Here is a 16,593-nt window from a genome sequence, read left to right as displayed (position 1 = left end):
GCCCTAATCCTGATAGCCTAAGCAATTGTTAACTCAGGCTTCATCATCTTCCACAGGGCTATGGGAGGGAGAGGACCTCTTAAACCTGCTGGACTGTCTTGCTGTCGGACAGCATTAAGGTAAGTGCTGACTTTTTCTTTATTCTGCAGAGAAACAAACAGAAAAAGACAGAGAAAAGTGGGCACTTTAAATGAGGCATTCACATAAGGCTCAGAAGCATGGGACGCTTTATGTTGGGACATTAACTCTTTATGTTAGAGAGTTTTATTGGAGACAGCACAAGTACAGGAGGGTCTGAACTTTATTCATTTTCCTGAGAATGTCTTTTTACTTGTCAGCAGTAAAATAGTGGACGTTTTAAAATTTAAAGCTACAGTAGCGTTTACTTTATTAAGATATTTGAAGTTACTTAGAAGTTTGATTTGGGAGACATTTTTTCTTCCTGCAAGTAAGAAAGTTTCCTTTTAAATTTTAAAGTTACAGTAACATTTTTTTGTAATTTTTTTTGTGTGAAGGTTAAATTTTTTATTACATTGTCATTTTATTGTAATCAGTATGGACATTGGAGTCGTGGAAAATGTTACGTGCTCCATGTGTTTGGATGCCAATGTGGAACCACCAATTCCTTTTTGTCCCACGTGTATTGAGAGGGCTTTAAGTTATAGAGAAAAAAAAATTTATGATCAAGATTTTTCTAAAGCGGATGCTTCTGACGAGAATCAGAGTATGCCGCAGCTTTCTCCCCAAGCATCCCAAACTTTAACGCCCGCTCAAGCAGTGCCCTGTACTTCTACTCTCCTGCTGGAGTTAATTTAAAAGACATAGCTGCGCTTATGTCTTCCACGATTTCTGATGCGTTGTCTGCTTTTCCTATGCTACAAGGCAAACGTAAGAGGAAAGACAACCATGTGGTCACTGAGGTTTCTGATTCCATGGTGGCAATCTCGGATGTACCCTCCCAGGGAACTGAGATGGAGGGTATAGAGGTTCTATCAGAAGGCAAAATTTCAGACTCGGGTTCATTGCTTTTGACTGATTCAGAGGTTGTCTCTTTTAGGTTTAAACTAGAACACCTCCGCCTGTTACTCAGGGAGGTTTTGGTTACTTTAGACTACTGTGATTCTACAGTAGTGGTCGCTCCTGCGAAGTTGAGTAAATTGGACAGATATTTCGAAGTTCCTTCTTACTCAGATGTTTTCCCGGTGCCTAAGCGAGCTTCGGAGATTGTTTCTAAGGAATGGGAGAGACCAGGTATTCCCTTCTCTCCTTCTCCTATTTTCAAAAAGATGTTTCCTATAGCTGACGCTGTCAGGGAAGCTTGGCAAACGGTTCCTAAGGTGGAAGGGGCTATTTCCACCTTAGTCAAGCGAACTACTATTCCCATTGAGGATAGTTGTGCTTTTAAAGACCCCATGGACAAGAAGTTGGAGGGTCTACTTAAAAAGATTTATGTTCACCAAGGTCTGCTATTGCAGCCAGCTGCGTGCATTGCTACTGTCACTCGTGCAGCAGCTTATTGGTTTGATGCTCTGTCTGAGTCTCTCAAGTCTGAGACTTCCTTAGAGGAGATCCAAGATAGGATTAAAGCTCTGAAGTTAGCTAATGCTTTTATTACGGATGCTTCCCTGCAAATTACTAAATTGGCAGCCAAGAGTTCGGGGTTCTCCATCCTAGCCCGCAGAGCCTTATGGTTAAAACCTTGTTCTGCGGACATGTCATCTAAGTCTAAGCTTCTAGCGATTCCTTACAAGGAGAAGACCTTGTTTGGAGCTGGTCTGACAGAAATGATCTATGATATCACTGGAGGTAAGGGTCATCTCCTTCCTCAGAATAAGAGAAACAAACAAAGGACAACAGAGTAATTTTTGTTCCTTTCAAAATTTCAAGGGAAATTCTTTCTCTTCCTCCTCTAAACCAGAACAATCTAAGCCTACTTGGAGACCCAACCAGTCTTGGAACAAGGGTAAGCAATCCAAGAAACCTGCTGCTGAAACTAAAACAGCATGAACAACATGCCCCGATCCGGGACCGGATCTGGTAGGGGGCAGACTTTCATTCTTTGTTCAGGCTTGGGTTTCGGGACGTTCAGGATCCCTGGGCAATAGAAATAGTCTCAAAGATACAAACTGGAGTTCAAAAATTTTCCTCCCCGAGGAAGATTTCTTCTTTCAAGATTATCTGCAAACCAGATAAAAAAAAGAGGCATTCTTACATTGTGTAAGAGACCTCTCCTCCCTGGGAGTGATTATTCCCGTTCCAGTACAGGAACAGGGGCACGGTTTTTATTCATATCTGTTTGTAGTTCCCAAAAAGGAGGGAACTTTTAGACCTCAAGAGTCTAAACAAGTTTTCTCAGAGTTCCATCATTCAAGATGGAAACTATTCGTACCATTCTTCCATTGATCCAGGAGGGTCAATTTATGATGACAGTGGATTTAAAGGATGCATATCTACATGTTCCGATCCACAGAGATCATCACAGGTTCCTGAGGTTTGCCTTTCTGGACAAACATTTTCAGTTTGTGGCTCTTCCTTTCGGTTTGGCCACGGCTCCCAGAATTTTCACAAGGGTTCTGGGGTCTCTGCTGGCGGTTCTAAGACCGTGGGACATTGAGGTGGCACCTTATCTGGACAATATTCTAATCCAGGCGCCATCTTGTCAACAAGCAAGGTCTCATACCGACGTCGTACTATCCTTTCTGAGAACTCTCGGATGGAAGGTAAATCTGGAAAAGAGTTCCTTAATCCCGAAGACAAAGGTGACTTTCTTGGGAACTCTAATCGATTCTATATCTATGAGGGTTTTTCTGACAGAGGTCAGAAAATCAAAGATTCTAGATACCTGTCGAACCCTTCAGTCCACTCCTCGGCCGTCAGTGGCTCAGTGCATAGAAGTAATCGGACTGATGGTGGCGGCAATGGACATCATCCCGTTTGCTCGGTTCCACCTCAGGCCTCTGCAGTTAAACATGCTCAGGCAGTGGAATGGAGATTATGCAGACTTGTCTCCTCGAATAACTCTGGACCAGGAAACGAGGGACTCTCTTCTATGGTGGTTGTCTCTGGATCATCTATCCCAGGGAACCTGCTTTCGCAGACCGTCTTGGGTGATTGTGACAACAGACGCCAGCCTTCTAGGGTGGGGAGCTGTCTGGGGTATCCTAAAGGCTCAGGGAGTATGGACTCAGGCGGAGTCTGTTTTTCCTATAAACATTCTGGAACTAAGAGCGATCTCCATTGCTCTTCTGGCCTGGCCTCAGTTGGCTTCGGCTCAGTTTATCAGATTCCAGTTGGACAACATAACGTCAGTGGCCTACATCAATCATCAGGGTGGAGCGAGGAGTTCCTTGGTGATGACCGAGGTAGCCAAGATAATCCGGTGGGCGGAGGCCCATTCTTGCCATCTGTCAGCATTCCACATTCCAGGAGTGGACAACTGGGAGGCGAATTTTCTGAGCAGGCAGACTTTTCATCCGGGAGAGTGGGAACTCCATGGCATCTCGTCAGAATGTCAAACTCCCTAGATACGGGTCGAGGTCCAGGGATCCCCAGGCGGAACTGATAGATGCTCTGGCAGTTCCTTGGTCCTTCAGCCTAGCATACCTGTTTCCCCCGTTTGCTCTTCTTCCTCGGGTCATTGCTCGAATCAAACAGGAGAAGGCATCAGTGATCCTCATTGCCCCTGCTTGGCCTCACAGGATTTGGTATGCAGATCTGGTGGACATGTCATCTCTGCCACCTTGGAGACTTCCGTTGAAGGGAGGACCTTCTAATTCAAGGACCCTTCCTTCACCCAAATCTAGTTTCTCTGAAGCTGACTGCTTGGAGATTGAACGCTTAATTTTATCCAAGCAGGGTTTTTTCTGATTCGGTCATAGAGACCATGATTCAGGCTCGTAAGCCTTTCACTAGAAAGATTTACCATAAGATATGATGTAAATATCTGTAAGGGCTACTCATGGAGTAGAGTTAGGATTCCTAGAATTGTATCTTTTCTCCAAGAAGGTTTGGAGAAGGGTTTTGTCAACAAGTTCCCTAAAGGGTCAAATCTCTGCCTTATCTATTTTGTTACACAAAGTCTGGCAGATTTCCCAGATGTGCAATCTTTTTGTCAGGCCTTGGTTAGGATCAGGCCTGTGTTCAAACCAGTTACTCCTCCATGGAGTTTGAATTTAGTTCTCAAAGTTCTTCAAGGGGCTCAGTTTGAGCCTATGCATTCCTTAGATATTAAGTTGTTATCTTGGAAAGTTTTATTTCTTGTTGCTATTTTTTCAGCTTGTAGAGTGTCTGAGCTCTCTGCGTTGCAATACACTTCGCCTTATCTTATTTTTCATTCAGATAAGGTAGTTTTACATACTAAATTAGGTTTTCTTCCTAAGGTTGTTCCTGATAGGAACATTAATCAGGAGATTGTTGTTCCTTCCTTGTGTCCTAATCCTCCTCAGAAGGAACGTCTTCTGCTTACAAGGACTTTTGTCAGTCTTCTTCTTTGTTCGTAATTTTTTTTCTGGAAAACGTAAGGGTCAGAAAGCTACGTCTACCTCTCTTTCTTTTTGGCTGAAGAGTATCATCCGTTTTGCATATGAGGCTGCTGGACAGCAGCCTCCCGGCAGGGTTACAGCTCATTCCACTAGGGCTGTTGCTTCCTCATGGGCATTCAAAAATGAAGCTTTTGTAGAACTGATTTGGAAGGCTGCAACTTGGTCCTCTCTTCACACTTTTTCTAAATTTTCTAAATTTGATACCTTTGCCTCGGCTGAGGCTGCTTTTGGGAGAAAGGTTCTTCAAGCAGTGGTGCCTTCCGTTTAGGTTCCCTGTCTTGTCCCTCCCTTATCTTTGTACTCTAGGTTGGGTATTGTATCCCATAAGTAATGAAGATGATCCATGGACTCATTGTGTCTTTAAAAAGAAAATTTATGATTACCTGATACATTTGTTTCTTTTTAGACGAGATGAGTCCACGGCCCGCCCTGTTCTTTTAAGACAGCTTGTTAATTTTTGTAAACTTCAGACACCTCTGCACCTTGGTTTTTCCTTTCTCTTCCTAACTTCGGTCGAATGACTGGAGTGGGAGGGAAGGGAGGAGCTATTTAACAGCTCTGCTGTGGTGCTCTTTGCCTCCTCCTGCAGACTAGGAGGTGAATATCCCATAAGTAATGAAGATGATCTGTGGACTAAAAAGAAAACAAAATTTATCAGGTAAGCATACATTTTCTTATATCTTGTCACTTGCTTATCCAATGTGTTCAGTTAGCTCCTAGCAGTGCATTTGCTGTTTTATGTTATTTCTGCAGACACATATTTACAATGTGAGAACTACAAAAACAAGGATGTAATAATGTCTTCTAGAGAGAGAGAATGTGAATGGATTATGGGAATTATTTTACCAAAGGAAAATAAAATAAACATTTATAGCAATGAATATATAGCCTTATGTTCCATAATTAAAACGAATCCTTATTTCAGGATGAATAACCTTCGGAATATAATGTATCTTAAATAGAAAGCTAAAGGGTTTTTTTAAAATAGCATTTTATTTTATAAAATCATATTTAAATTTTAAAAATCATCTGATTTAAATTTAAAACAATCTCATTTTTAAATAAAAAAAAAAATGTTTTATCCACCTTGATTACAATCAAATGAGAGCAGTTCCACCAACCAGAAGGGGCCGTTCCTGGCTGTTGATTTACTTCAGAGTACTCAAGTTGCTGCAGTTTCACAATCTTATAAAGGTCTGAGGAAACATAGTGCACTTGCGTGGCAACACTGTAAGTGCTTAGTTGGGAGACTTACTCTTGTTTTTTGGGTTTTTTTATGAAAAATGTATATTATCTGAACCTTGAGTATCTCAAAATATAAATGTATACTTCCTTGAGATATGATGTATTTGATGATCCTTTAAATACTGTTATTTTAATGACACCTGAGGGTTGACATTGCCTACCTCATTTGTAGTATAATAGTCGTTCACCTCTAGAGGTCATTACAACTATTCTAGTACTAATTTTAATGTAGAAAAGGGGTAAGCAAGTTTTAGGTCTGTTTTAGAATCATAGAAAGATCCCCTTCAATCCTCGACACAAACAATAATCTATGGAAAAGTGAAAGAGACTTGTATGATTAGTACGTATATTCATTCAACATTTTTTTCTATATTTAATTTTTATTTTAGGTGCTATGGAAACAGATTATCCTGCAGGTGAAACATCCAAACAAGAATCAGAAGCATGCCATGCTGATAAATCTTTATCTGAAAGTCTCATTAGCAGTAGCTCATCTGTATCAGATAATGTTGCAGGAAGTGTAAAAGTAGGCGGCTGCCCTTCAGCGGATGATGTGGACGTCTCCCTAATGCAAGCATCTAAAATGGTTTCATCAGAAGAAGCGCCCAAGCCAGGTATATTCTGATGAAGCAGCGACAGAAACATTTATAAGCAAACCTTTTATCCCACATTTATTATTGAAGTTTTATAAGCATATAATGTTTCTGCAGAAGGTTTGAAACATCTTATTATTATAGTAAGCAATATGTCCCCTATGGATTTAAATGTTTTTTGTACTACAGATAAACCAGATAAATTTCTGAACATGTTTTTGCCTCTACTTAGCCCTCTGCTAAGATTAAAGGTACTTGAAACCCATATTTTTTCTTCTTTATTCAGTTAGTGCATGCAATTTTAAACATTTCAATTTACTTATGTTACCCAATTGGTGGCTGCACATATTTGCCTCCTTTTTAGTGGTTCATTCAGCTAGCTCTCAGTTGGGAATTGTTTTTCCTTTATCAAAGGATAGCAAGAAAATACAGCAAATGTGATAATAGAAGTAAATTGGATTGTCTATTAGAATCATGAAATTAAAATTTTGTGTTTCATATCCATTTAAATGTTAACAAAATGTTCCATTCATTTTGAAAGTGATTTACAATCTGCTACATTGTGCTCCTTAGTTTTTTTCAAGAACACATGGTATTAAAATTAGTGTGTTTCTTCCATTTGTCTGTTACATTCATTGGTCTAATTGTACTTTTACTAAAGCGCATTTGCTAATAATAAGTAAAAATATTAGCAAGAAAAAAAGCAGTGTGTGGTTAATCTTCCATATAAAATCTTTGTTTCCTCAGAGGATGAAGGCTCAGTCTGGTAGTGATGCTTATTTGCATCCTTATTTTTACCTGCCTATAGATTTGGGCATATAGGGGGGTAACAGTTCATGTCTGCTATGATATACCATCAAAGACATACATTGTGATTCATTAGTAGAAATGCCCTTATCCTAACTTATTTTCATGTCTTGTTGTTTGTCTTGTTGTTTGCACACAATAAGGATAATGAATGCATCCGTATTTTTTTTTAACATAAGATCTAGCAGTAGGTGGGCGGAGAAAGCTATTGAAGTGCAAGGATATGTTTATTCACAGCTCTGCTCTAGATACTAAATAAATTATAATATTTGGTAGCTAAACTTAAAAATTTTACTTTTCTTTCATGTAATTAGCAAGAGTCCATGAGCTAGTGACGTATGGGATATACATTCCTACCAGGAGGGGCAAAGTTTCCCAAACCTCAAAATGCCTACAAATACACCCCTCACCACACCCACAAATCAGTTTTACAAACTTTGCCTCCTATGGAGGTGGTGAAGTAAGTTTGTGCTAGATTCTACGTTGATATGCGCTCCGCAGCAGGTTGGAGCCCGGTTTTCCTCTCAGCGTGCAGTGAATGTCAGAGGGATGTGAGGAGAGTATTGCCTGTTTGAATTCAATGATCTCCTTCTACGGGGTCTATTTCATAGGTTCTCTGTTATCGGTCGTAGAGATTCATCTCTTACCTCCCTTTTCAGATCGACGATATACTCTTATATATATACCATTACCTCTGCTGATTTTCGTTTCAGTACTGGTTTGGCTTTCTACAAACATGTAGATGAGTGTCCTGGGGTAAGTAAGTCTTATTTTCTGTGACACTCTAAGCTATGGTTGGGCACTTTGTTTATAAAGTTCTAAATATATGTATTCAAACATTTATTTGCCTTGACTCAGGATGTTCAACATTCCTTATTTTCAGTCAGTCAGTTTCATATTTGGGATAATGCACTTGAATCAATTATTTTTCTTACCTTAAAAATTTGACTTTTTTCCCTGTGGGCTGTTAGGCTCGCGGGGGCTGAAAATGCTTCATTTTATTGCTTCATTCTTGGCGCGGACTTTCTTGGCGCAAAAAATCTTTTCTGTTTCCGGCGTCATACGTGTCGCCGGAAGTTGCATCATTTTTTACGTTCTTTTGCGCCAAAAATGTCGGCGTTCCGGACGTGGCATCATTTTTGGTGCCAAAAGCATTTAGGCGCCAAATAATGTGGGCGTCTTATTTGGCGCTAAAAAAAATATGGGCGTCGCTTTTGTCTCCACATTATTTAAGTCTCATTTTTCTTTGCTTCTGGTTGCTAGAAGCTTGTTCCTTGGCATTTTTTCCCATTCCTGAAACTGTCATTTAAGGAATTTGATCAATTTTGCTTTATATGTTGTTTTTTCTCTTACATATTGCAAGATGTCTCACGTTGCATCTGAGTCAGAAGATACTTCAGGAAAATCGCTGTCTGGTGCTGGAACTACCAAAGCTAAGTGTATCTGCTGTAAACTTTTGGTAGCTGTTCCTCCAGCTGTTGTTTGTATTAATTGTCATGACAAACTTGTTAATGCAGATAATATTTCCTTTAGTAATGTACCATTACCTGTTGCAGTTCCATCAACATCTAATGTTCAGAATGTTCCTGATAACATAAGAGATTTTGTTTCTGAATCCATCAAGAAGGCTATGTCTGTTATTCCTCCTTCTAGTAAACATAAAAAATATTTTAAAACTTCTCTTTATACAGATGAATTTTTAAATGAACATCATCATTCTGATTCTAATGACTCTTCTGGTTCAGAGGATTCTGTCTCAGAGGTTGATGCTGATAAATCTTCATATTTATTTGTTCTTTACTTAAAGAAGTACTAATTCCTTTAGAAATTGAGGATTCTGGTCCTCTTGATACTAAATCTAAACGTTTAGATAAGGTCTTTAAATCTCCTGTGGTTATTCCAGAAGTTTTTCCTGTTCCTGGTGCTATTTCTGAAGTAATTTCCAGAGAATGGAATAATTTGGGTAATTCATTTACTCCTTCTAAACGTTTTAAGCAATTATATCCTGTGCCGTCTGACAGATTAGAATTTTGGGACAAAATCCCTAAAGTTGATGGGGCTATTTCTACCCTTGCTAAACGTACTACTATTCCTACGTCAGATGGTACTTCGTTTAAGGATCCTTTAGATAGGAAAATTGAATCCTTTCTAAGAATAGCTTATCTGTGTTCAGGTAATCTTCTTAGACCTGCTATATCATTGGCTGATGTTGCTGCAGCTTCAACTTTTTGGTTGGAAACTTTAGCGCAACAAGTAACAGATCATGATTCTCATAATATTATTATTCTTCTTCAACATACTAATAATTTTATCTGTGATGCCATTTTTGATATTATCAGAGTTGATGTCAGGTTTGTGTCTCTAGCTATAGCTAGAAGAGCTTTATGGCTTAAAACTTGGAATGCTGATATGTCTTCTAAATCGACTCTACTTTCCATTTCTTTCCAGGGTAACAAATTATTTGGTTCTCAGTTGGATTCTATTATCTCAACTGTTACTGGTGGGAAAGGAACTTTTTTACCACAGGATAAAAAATCTAAGGGTAAAAACAGGGCTAATAATCGTTTTCGTTCCTTTCGTTTCAACAAAGAACAAAAACCTGATCCTTCATCCTCAGGAGCAGTTTCAGTTTGGAAACCATCTCCAGTCTGGAATAAATCCAAGCCTTCTAGAAAAGCAAAGCCAGCTTCTAAGTCCACATGAAGGTGCGGCCCTCATTCCAGCTCAGCTGGTAGGGGGCAGGTTACGTTTTTTCAAAGAAATTTGGATCAATTCTGTTCACAATCTTTGGATTCAGAACATTGTTTCAGAAGGGTACAGAATTGGTTTCAAGATGAGACCTCCTGCAAAGAGATTTTTTCTTTCCCGTGTCCCAGTAAATCCAGTGAAAGCTCAAGCATTTCTGAAATGTGTTTCCGATCTAGAGTTGGCTGGAGTAATTATGCCAGTTCCAGTTCTGGAACAGGGGCTGGGGTTTTATTTGAATCTCTTCATTGTACCAAAGAAGGAGAATTCCTTCAGACCAGTTCTGGATCTAAAAATATTGAATCGTTATTTAAGGATACCAACGTTCAAAATGGTAACTGTAAGGACTATCTTGCCTTTTGTTCAGCAAGGGCATTATATGTCCACAATAGATTTACAGGATGCATATCTGCATATTCCGATTCATCCAGATCATTATCAGTTCCTGAGATTCTCTTTTCTGGACAAGCATTACCAGTTTGTGGCTCTGCCGTTTGGCCTAGCTACAGCTCCAAGAATTTTTACAAAGGTTCTCGATGCCCTTCTGTCTGTAATCAGAGAACAGGGTATTGTGGTATTTCCTTATTTGGACAATATCTTGGTACTTGCTCAGTCTTTACATTTAGCAGAATCTCATACAAATCGACTTGTGTTCTTTCTTCAAGATCATGGTTGGAGGATCAATTCACTAAAAAGTTCATTGATTCCTCAGACAAGGGTAACCTTTCTGGGTTTCCAGATAGATTCAGTGTCCATGACTCTGTCTTTGACAGACAAGAGACGTCTAAAATTGATTTCAGCTTGTCGAAACCTTCAGTCACAATCATTCCCTTCGGTAGCCTTATGCATGGAAATTCTAGGTCTTATGACTGCTGCATCGGACGCGATCCCCTTTGCTCGTTTTCACATGCGACCTCTTCAGCTCTGTATGCTGAATCAATGGTGCAGGGATTACACAAAGATATCTCAATATCTTTAAAACCGATTGTACGACACTCTCTAACGTGGTGGACAGATCACCATCGTTTAATTCAGGGGGCTTCTTTTGTTCTTCCGACCTGGACTGTAATTTCAACAGATGCAAGTCTTACAGGTTGGGGAGCTGTGTGGGGATCTCTGACGGCACAAGGAGTTTGGGAATCTCAGGAGGTGAGATTACCGATCAATATTTTGGAACTCCGTGCAATTTTCAGAGCTCTTCAGTCTTGGCCTCTTCTGAAGAGAAAATCGTTCATTTGTTTTCAGACAGACAATGTCACAACTGTGGCATACATCAATCATCAAGGAGGGACTCACAGTCCTCTGGCTATGAAAGAAGTATCTCGAATTCTGGTTTGGGCGGAATCCAGCTCCTGTCTAATCTCTGCGGTTCATATCCCAGGTATAGACAATTGGGAAGCGGATTATCTCAGTCGCCAAACGTTGCATCCGGGCGAATGGTCTCTTCACCCAGAGGTATTTCTTCAGATTGTTCAAATGTGGGAGCTTCCAGAAATAGATCTGATGGCGTCTCATCTAAACAAGAAACTTCCCAGGTATCTGTCCAGATCCCGGGATCCTCAGGCGGAAGCAGTGGATGCATTATCACTTCCTTGGAAGTATCATCCTGCCTATATCTTTCCGCCTCTAGTTCTTCTTCCAAGAGTAATCTCCAAGATTCTGAAGGAATGCTCGTTTGTTCTGCTGGTAGCTCCGGCATGGCCTCACAGGTTTTGGTATGCGGATCTTGTCCGGATGGCCTCTTGCCATCCGTGGACTCTTCCGCTAAGACCAGACCTTCTGTCGCAAGGTCCTTTTTTCCATCAGGATCTCAAATCCTTAAATTTAAAGGTATGGAGATTGAACGCTTGATTCTTGGTCAAAGAGGTTTCTCTGACTCTGTGATTAATACTATGTTACAGGCTCGTAAATCTGTATCTAGAGAGATATATTATAGAGTCTGGAAGACTTATATTTATTGGTGTCTTTCTCATCATTTTTCTTGGCATTCTTTTAGAATTCCGAGAATTTTACAGTTTCTTCAGGATGGTTTAGATAAAGGTTTATCCGCAAGTTCTTTGAAAGGACAAATCTCTGCTCTTTCTGTTCTTTTTCACAGAAAGATTGCAAATCTTCCTGATATTCATTGTTTTGTACAAGCTTTGGTTCGTATAAAACCTGTCATTAAGTCAATTTCTCCTCGGAGTTTGAATTTGGTTCTGGGGGCTCTTCAAGCTCCTCCTTTTGAACCCATGCATTCATTGGACATTAAATTACTTTCTTGGAAAGTTTTGTTCCTTTTGGCGATCTCTTCTGCCAGAAGAGTCTCTGAATTATCTGCTCTTTCTTGTGAGTCTCCTTTTCTGATTTTTCATCAGGATAAGGCGGTGTTGCGAACTTCTTTTGAATTTTTACCTAAGGTTGTGAATTCCAACAACATTAGTAGAGAAATTGTGGTTCCCTCATTATGTCCTAATCCTAAGAAATCGTTGCATTCTTTGGATGTTGTTAGAGCTTTGAAATATTATGTTGAAGCTACTAAGTCTTTCCGAAATTATTTGTTATCTTTTCCGGTTCTAGAAAAGGCCAGAAAGCTTCTGCCATTTCTTTGGCATCTTGGTTGAAATCTTTAATTCATCATGCCTATGTCGAGTCGGGTAAAACTCCGCCTCAAAGGATTACAGCTCATTCTACTAGGTCAGTTTCTACTTCCTGGGCGTTTAGGAATGAAGCTTCGGTTGATCAGATTTGCAAAGCAGCAACTTGGTCCTCTTTGCATACTTTTACTAAATTCTACCATTTTGATGTATTTTCTTCTTCTGAAGCAGTTTTTGGTAGAAAAGTACTTCAGGCAGCGGTTTCAGTTTTAATCTTCTGCTTATGTTTTCATTAAACTTTATTTTGGGTGTGGATTATTTTCAGCAGGAATTGGCTGTCTTTATTTTATCCCTCCCTCTCTAGTGACTCTTGCGTGGAAAGATCCACATCTTGGGTAGTCATTATCCCATACGTCACTAGCTCATGGACTCTTGCTAATTACATGAAAGAAAACATAATTTATGTAAGAACTTACCTGATAAATTCATTTCTTTCATATTAGCAAGAGTCCATGAGGCCCGTCCTTTTTTGTGGTGGTTATGATTTTTTTGTATAAAGCACAATTATTCCAATTCCTTATTTTATATGCTTTCGCACTTTTTTCTTATCACCCCACTTCTTGGCTATTCGTTAAACTGATTTGTGGGTGTGGTGAGGGGTGTATTTGTAGGCATTTTGAGGTTTGGGAAACTTTGCCCCTCCTGGTAGGAATGTATATCCCATACGTCACTAGCTCATGGACTCTTGCTAATATGAAAGAAATGAATTTATCAGGTAAGTTCTTACATAAATTATGGGTTTTTTTTATCCTCACTTGCAGTTGTGGACACAGAAAACCTTAATAGAAGTGTTTTGGAGACTTTAATAAGCACTTTGTGAGACATCACCTTGTCTGTGCTGTACTGTGAGTGGCAGTGGGTCATTTTGATCTCCGGAGGGCCAGGGCTCCGCTCCGGAGAACTGATAGCCCTTCTTTGCAGAAAACTTAAAAAACTCAACTAAGTGCTGACATTTCTGGCAAGTGCCGGGCTCCATCCGGCCCTGTATGTGTGCCTCATTGTGCCCTCTATATCTAGCCCTCGGCAGTCTCACTCCATTACCCTCTGTATAACATACTATACTCCGGAGGGTCTGGGATCCGCTCCGGAGTACCTGCTTACTCGATTGGTGGTGACCGAGCATCAGGCGAGCCTAGGAATACCAAACGTCTGGCAGCCCATCTACGTGGAGCATCCGTTCTGGGTCTGGAGACCTTTTGTTGATCCCTTGGGGTACGTGGAAACCCATATACATAAATAACAACAGTACTGTGAGGTGCTTTAAAGGCCGGGAGATCAACTCTACCTGGAAAACAGTCGAAGACCATTTTCCCCATAGACCTGCATGAAGTGGCGCGATTGGATGCCATCTTGGGCCTGCTTCCCTTCTGATTGTGCCGGCTTCTCTAGCTCTAAGGTCCCGTATCCTGCGGAAAGATTTCGGAACTCACCTTGACCTCCTCCAGCCCCTACGGAGTCAATCGGCAGATGTAACAGCAGGCCGGGGGGCTCCTCAGCCTTCGGGGAGGGCTACTGCTGTACTCCCGGATCTGATCCGTTGCTGACGTTCTCCTCCCTCGTCTGGACACAAGATCTTCTCCCAGGTACTTTAATCTTGACCCGGTGTGCTCCAGCTGATTGCCCTCTTTTTGTCCGGGACTATATGCTGGATTGTGTAGATCCTTTCCTGCCCACGCTCTGATGACATTTAGGTGTGGTGCCCTTCCACAAACCGGGATAGTGGGCCTCCTTTCAGGCTCCGCAGAGGCGGCATAGTTCAACTGTCACACAGCTGAAGGATCGTTAACCGGGCTCCTGCTTTACTCCCGCAATCTCATTGAAAATTGTGAGGGCGGTCACTGAAGACGTATTGGCAATTTAAAGAGGTGAAATCTACCACCATCTGTTCATCTAAAACCCAGCCTAATTAGTAAGACGAGTAGGCCCACTTTCTCTTACATTGGTGTATCCAGTCCACGGATTCATCCTTACTTGTGGGATATTCTCAATCCCTACAGGAAGTGGCAAAGAGAGCACACAGCAGAGCTGTCCATATCAGTGTTAATTTCGTCGACTAAAACTAGACTAAAATGACTATAAAACTAAAGAAATTCTGATGACTAAAATACGACTAAAACTAAAATGACATTTTAGTCAAAAGACTATGACTAAAACTAAATCAAAATGACATTTTAGTCAAAAGACTATGACTAAAACTAAATCAAAATGACATTTTAGTCAAAAGACTATGACTAAAACTAAATCAAAATTTGCTGACAAAAACATTTTATGCAAGGTGTTAATCAATCCCTATCCAATTACTGCTCTTTTGTAAAATTTACTAAACTTAATTTTATTAAATTTTAAGATAAATAAAGACATGTTATATACCACAACAGTTAAATCTGTTAAATCTGTATTGCATGTTCAAACCTTAATACCATAAATCAAATCAGGTTAATAAACCTTTACTCCAGGACTATATAATTTGTTTCAAAGTTCTAGAGCAGTGATAATTTCGTTGCCGAAAATGTTTCGAATCTGTGAACAATCAATTGATTCTTCCTATAGAAATAAGCATAACCCATGAGTATGGATTTAAGTTATGCTGTGCCTGTGCTAGCTGCAGAAACTTTTTGTTATGTTGAGTTACTTGATACTTGTTTTAATTATTAACAGAGAACTGTTAAAGTTTTTATATTGGGTAATATGTGCAATACAGCCAATACAGTTTACAGTTTTGTTTTTTTTATATTTTAAAGTTGCACTTCTGTATCTCCAGTAGATTTTAGTCGACTAAATCTCCAGTAGATACTAGAGATTTAGTCGACTAAAATCTACTGGAGATTCAGTCGACTAAAACTAGACTAAAACTAAAACAATTCAGATGACTAAAATACGACTAAAACTAAAATGGCATTTTAGTCAAAAGACTAAAACTAAGACTAAATTGAAATTTGTCGTCAAAATTAACACTGGTCCATATAGCTCCCCTCAGGCTCCGCCCCCCCCAGTCATTCTCTTTGCCGCTCTAACAAGTAGCATCTCCACGGGAGTGTAAAGGGAATGTGGTGTTAGTTTGTAGTTTTTTATTTCTTCAATCAAAAGTTTGTTATTTTAAAATAGTGCCGGTTTGTACTATTTACTCTGAGGCAGAAAATGATGAAGATTTCTGCTGAGAGGAAAATTATTTTACCACCTTGTAACTAAAATCCATTGCTGTTCCCACGCAGGACTGTTGAGTACAGGAAAACTTCAGTTCGGGGGAACGGTTTGCAGGCTTAACTGCTTTAAGGTATGTTTCAGTCATTTTTTCTAGTCAAGACTTAGTAATGCTAGAAGACTGACAGGAATCCCCATGTGGGAAAGGTAAGCCATATTCTGAGACTTAGTATAGAAGGAAGGCTTATTGAAAGGGCTCAATACACTGGTGGACACTGTTAAGGGGCAATCGATTATTTTTTAAGATAATCTGACATTATACAAGTTTTATATTGCATTTAAAACACTTTTTGGGGTTTTATTCCGCATGGCATATATTTAGACACCTATTTTGGCTTGGGACGGCCCCACAAACTCCTGAGGGAAGATGGAGGGGGCCTGAATTTCACGCCTCAGTTGCGCAGTTGATTTTACAAACCGCTTCATGCAGATACATGTGAAGGGTCCAAAGATTACTTGAGGACTTCAGAGAGGCTTATTTTCAATCAAAACTAATCCCCAAGGAAGGTAGGAACACAGCAAAGGCTGTGGCATGGTTAATTTGCTCCGGTTTGGGCAGTAGGGGGTTAATTGACTTGAAATTTACTGTGCAATCATTTCAAAGCATTAGGATCATATGGTGAAAATTTCATAAAGATTGGATGATTTTTGGAGGTTTAGTCAAAAAGTATGCGCTTTTTATTATTTAAAGGCACAGTACTGTTTTTTCAAAAATTGTATTTTATTGTATTTGAGTGCTGTCTAAGTCTGTTTAACATGTCTGAGCCTACAGATAGACCTTGTTCTATGTGTTTAAAAGCCATGGCGGTCCCACCTTTTACATTT

General features: G+C 39.9%; 1 protein-coding gene across 4 annotated transcripts in view; it reads left to right on the top strand.

The window, feature by feature from the left end:
* SPAG9 (sperm associated antigen 9) overlaps nucleotides 1–16,593 on the top strand; it is an 828,940-nt gene that overhangs the window by 658,008 nt on the left and 154,339 nt on the right. For all 4 annotated transcript variants that reach the window (XM_053708414.1, XM_053708433.1, XM_053708441.1 and 1 more), the window contains one exon: nucleotides 6,176–6,400. In XM_053708414.1, the coding sequence (XP_053564389.1) occupies nucleotides 6,176–6,400 (225 nt within the window). The remainder of the gene's footprint in view (nucleotides 1–6,175; nucleotides 6,401–16,593) is intronic.

The sequence above is a fragment of the Bombina bombina genome, chromosome 1, assembly GCF_027579735.1.
Source record: "Bombina bombina isolate aBomBom1 chromosome 1, aBomBom1.pri, whole genome shotgun sequence".
In the NCBI taxonomy this organism is placed as follows: Eukaryota; Metazoa; Chordata; class Amphibia; order Anura; family Bombinatoridae; genus Bombina; species Bombina bombina.
This window is presented reverse-complemented; position numbering and strand designations above follow the sequence as displayed.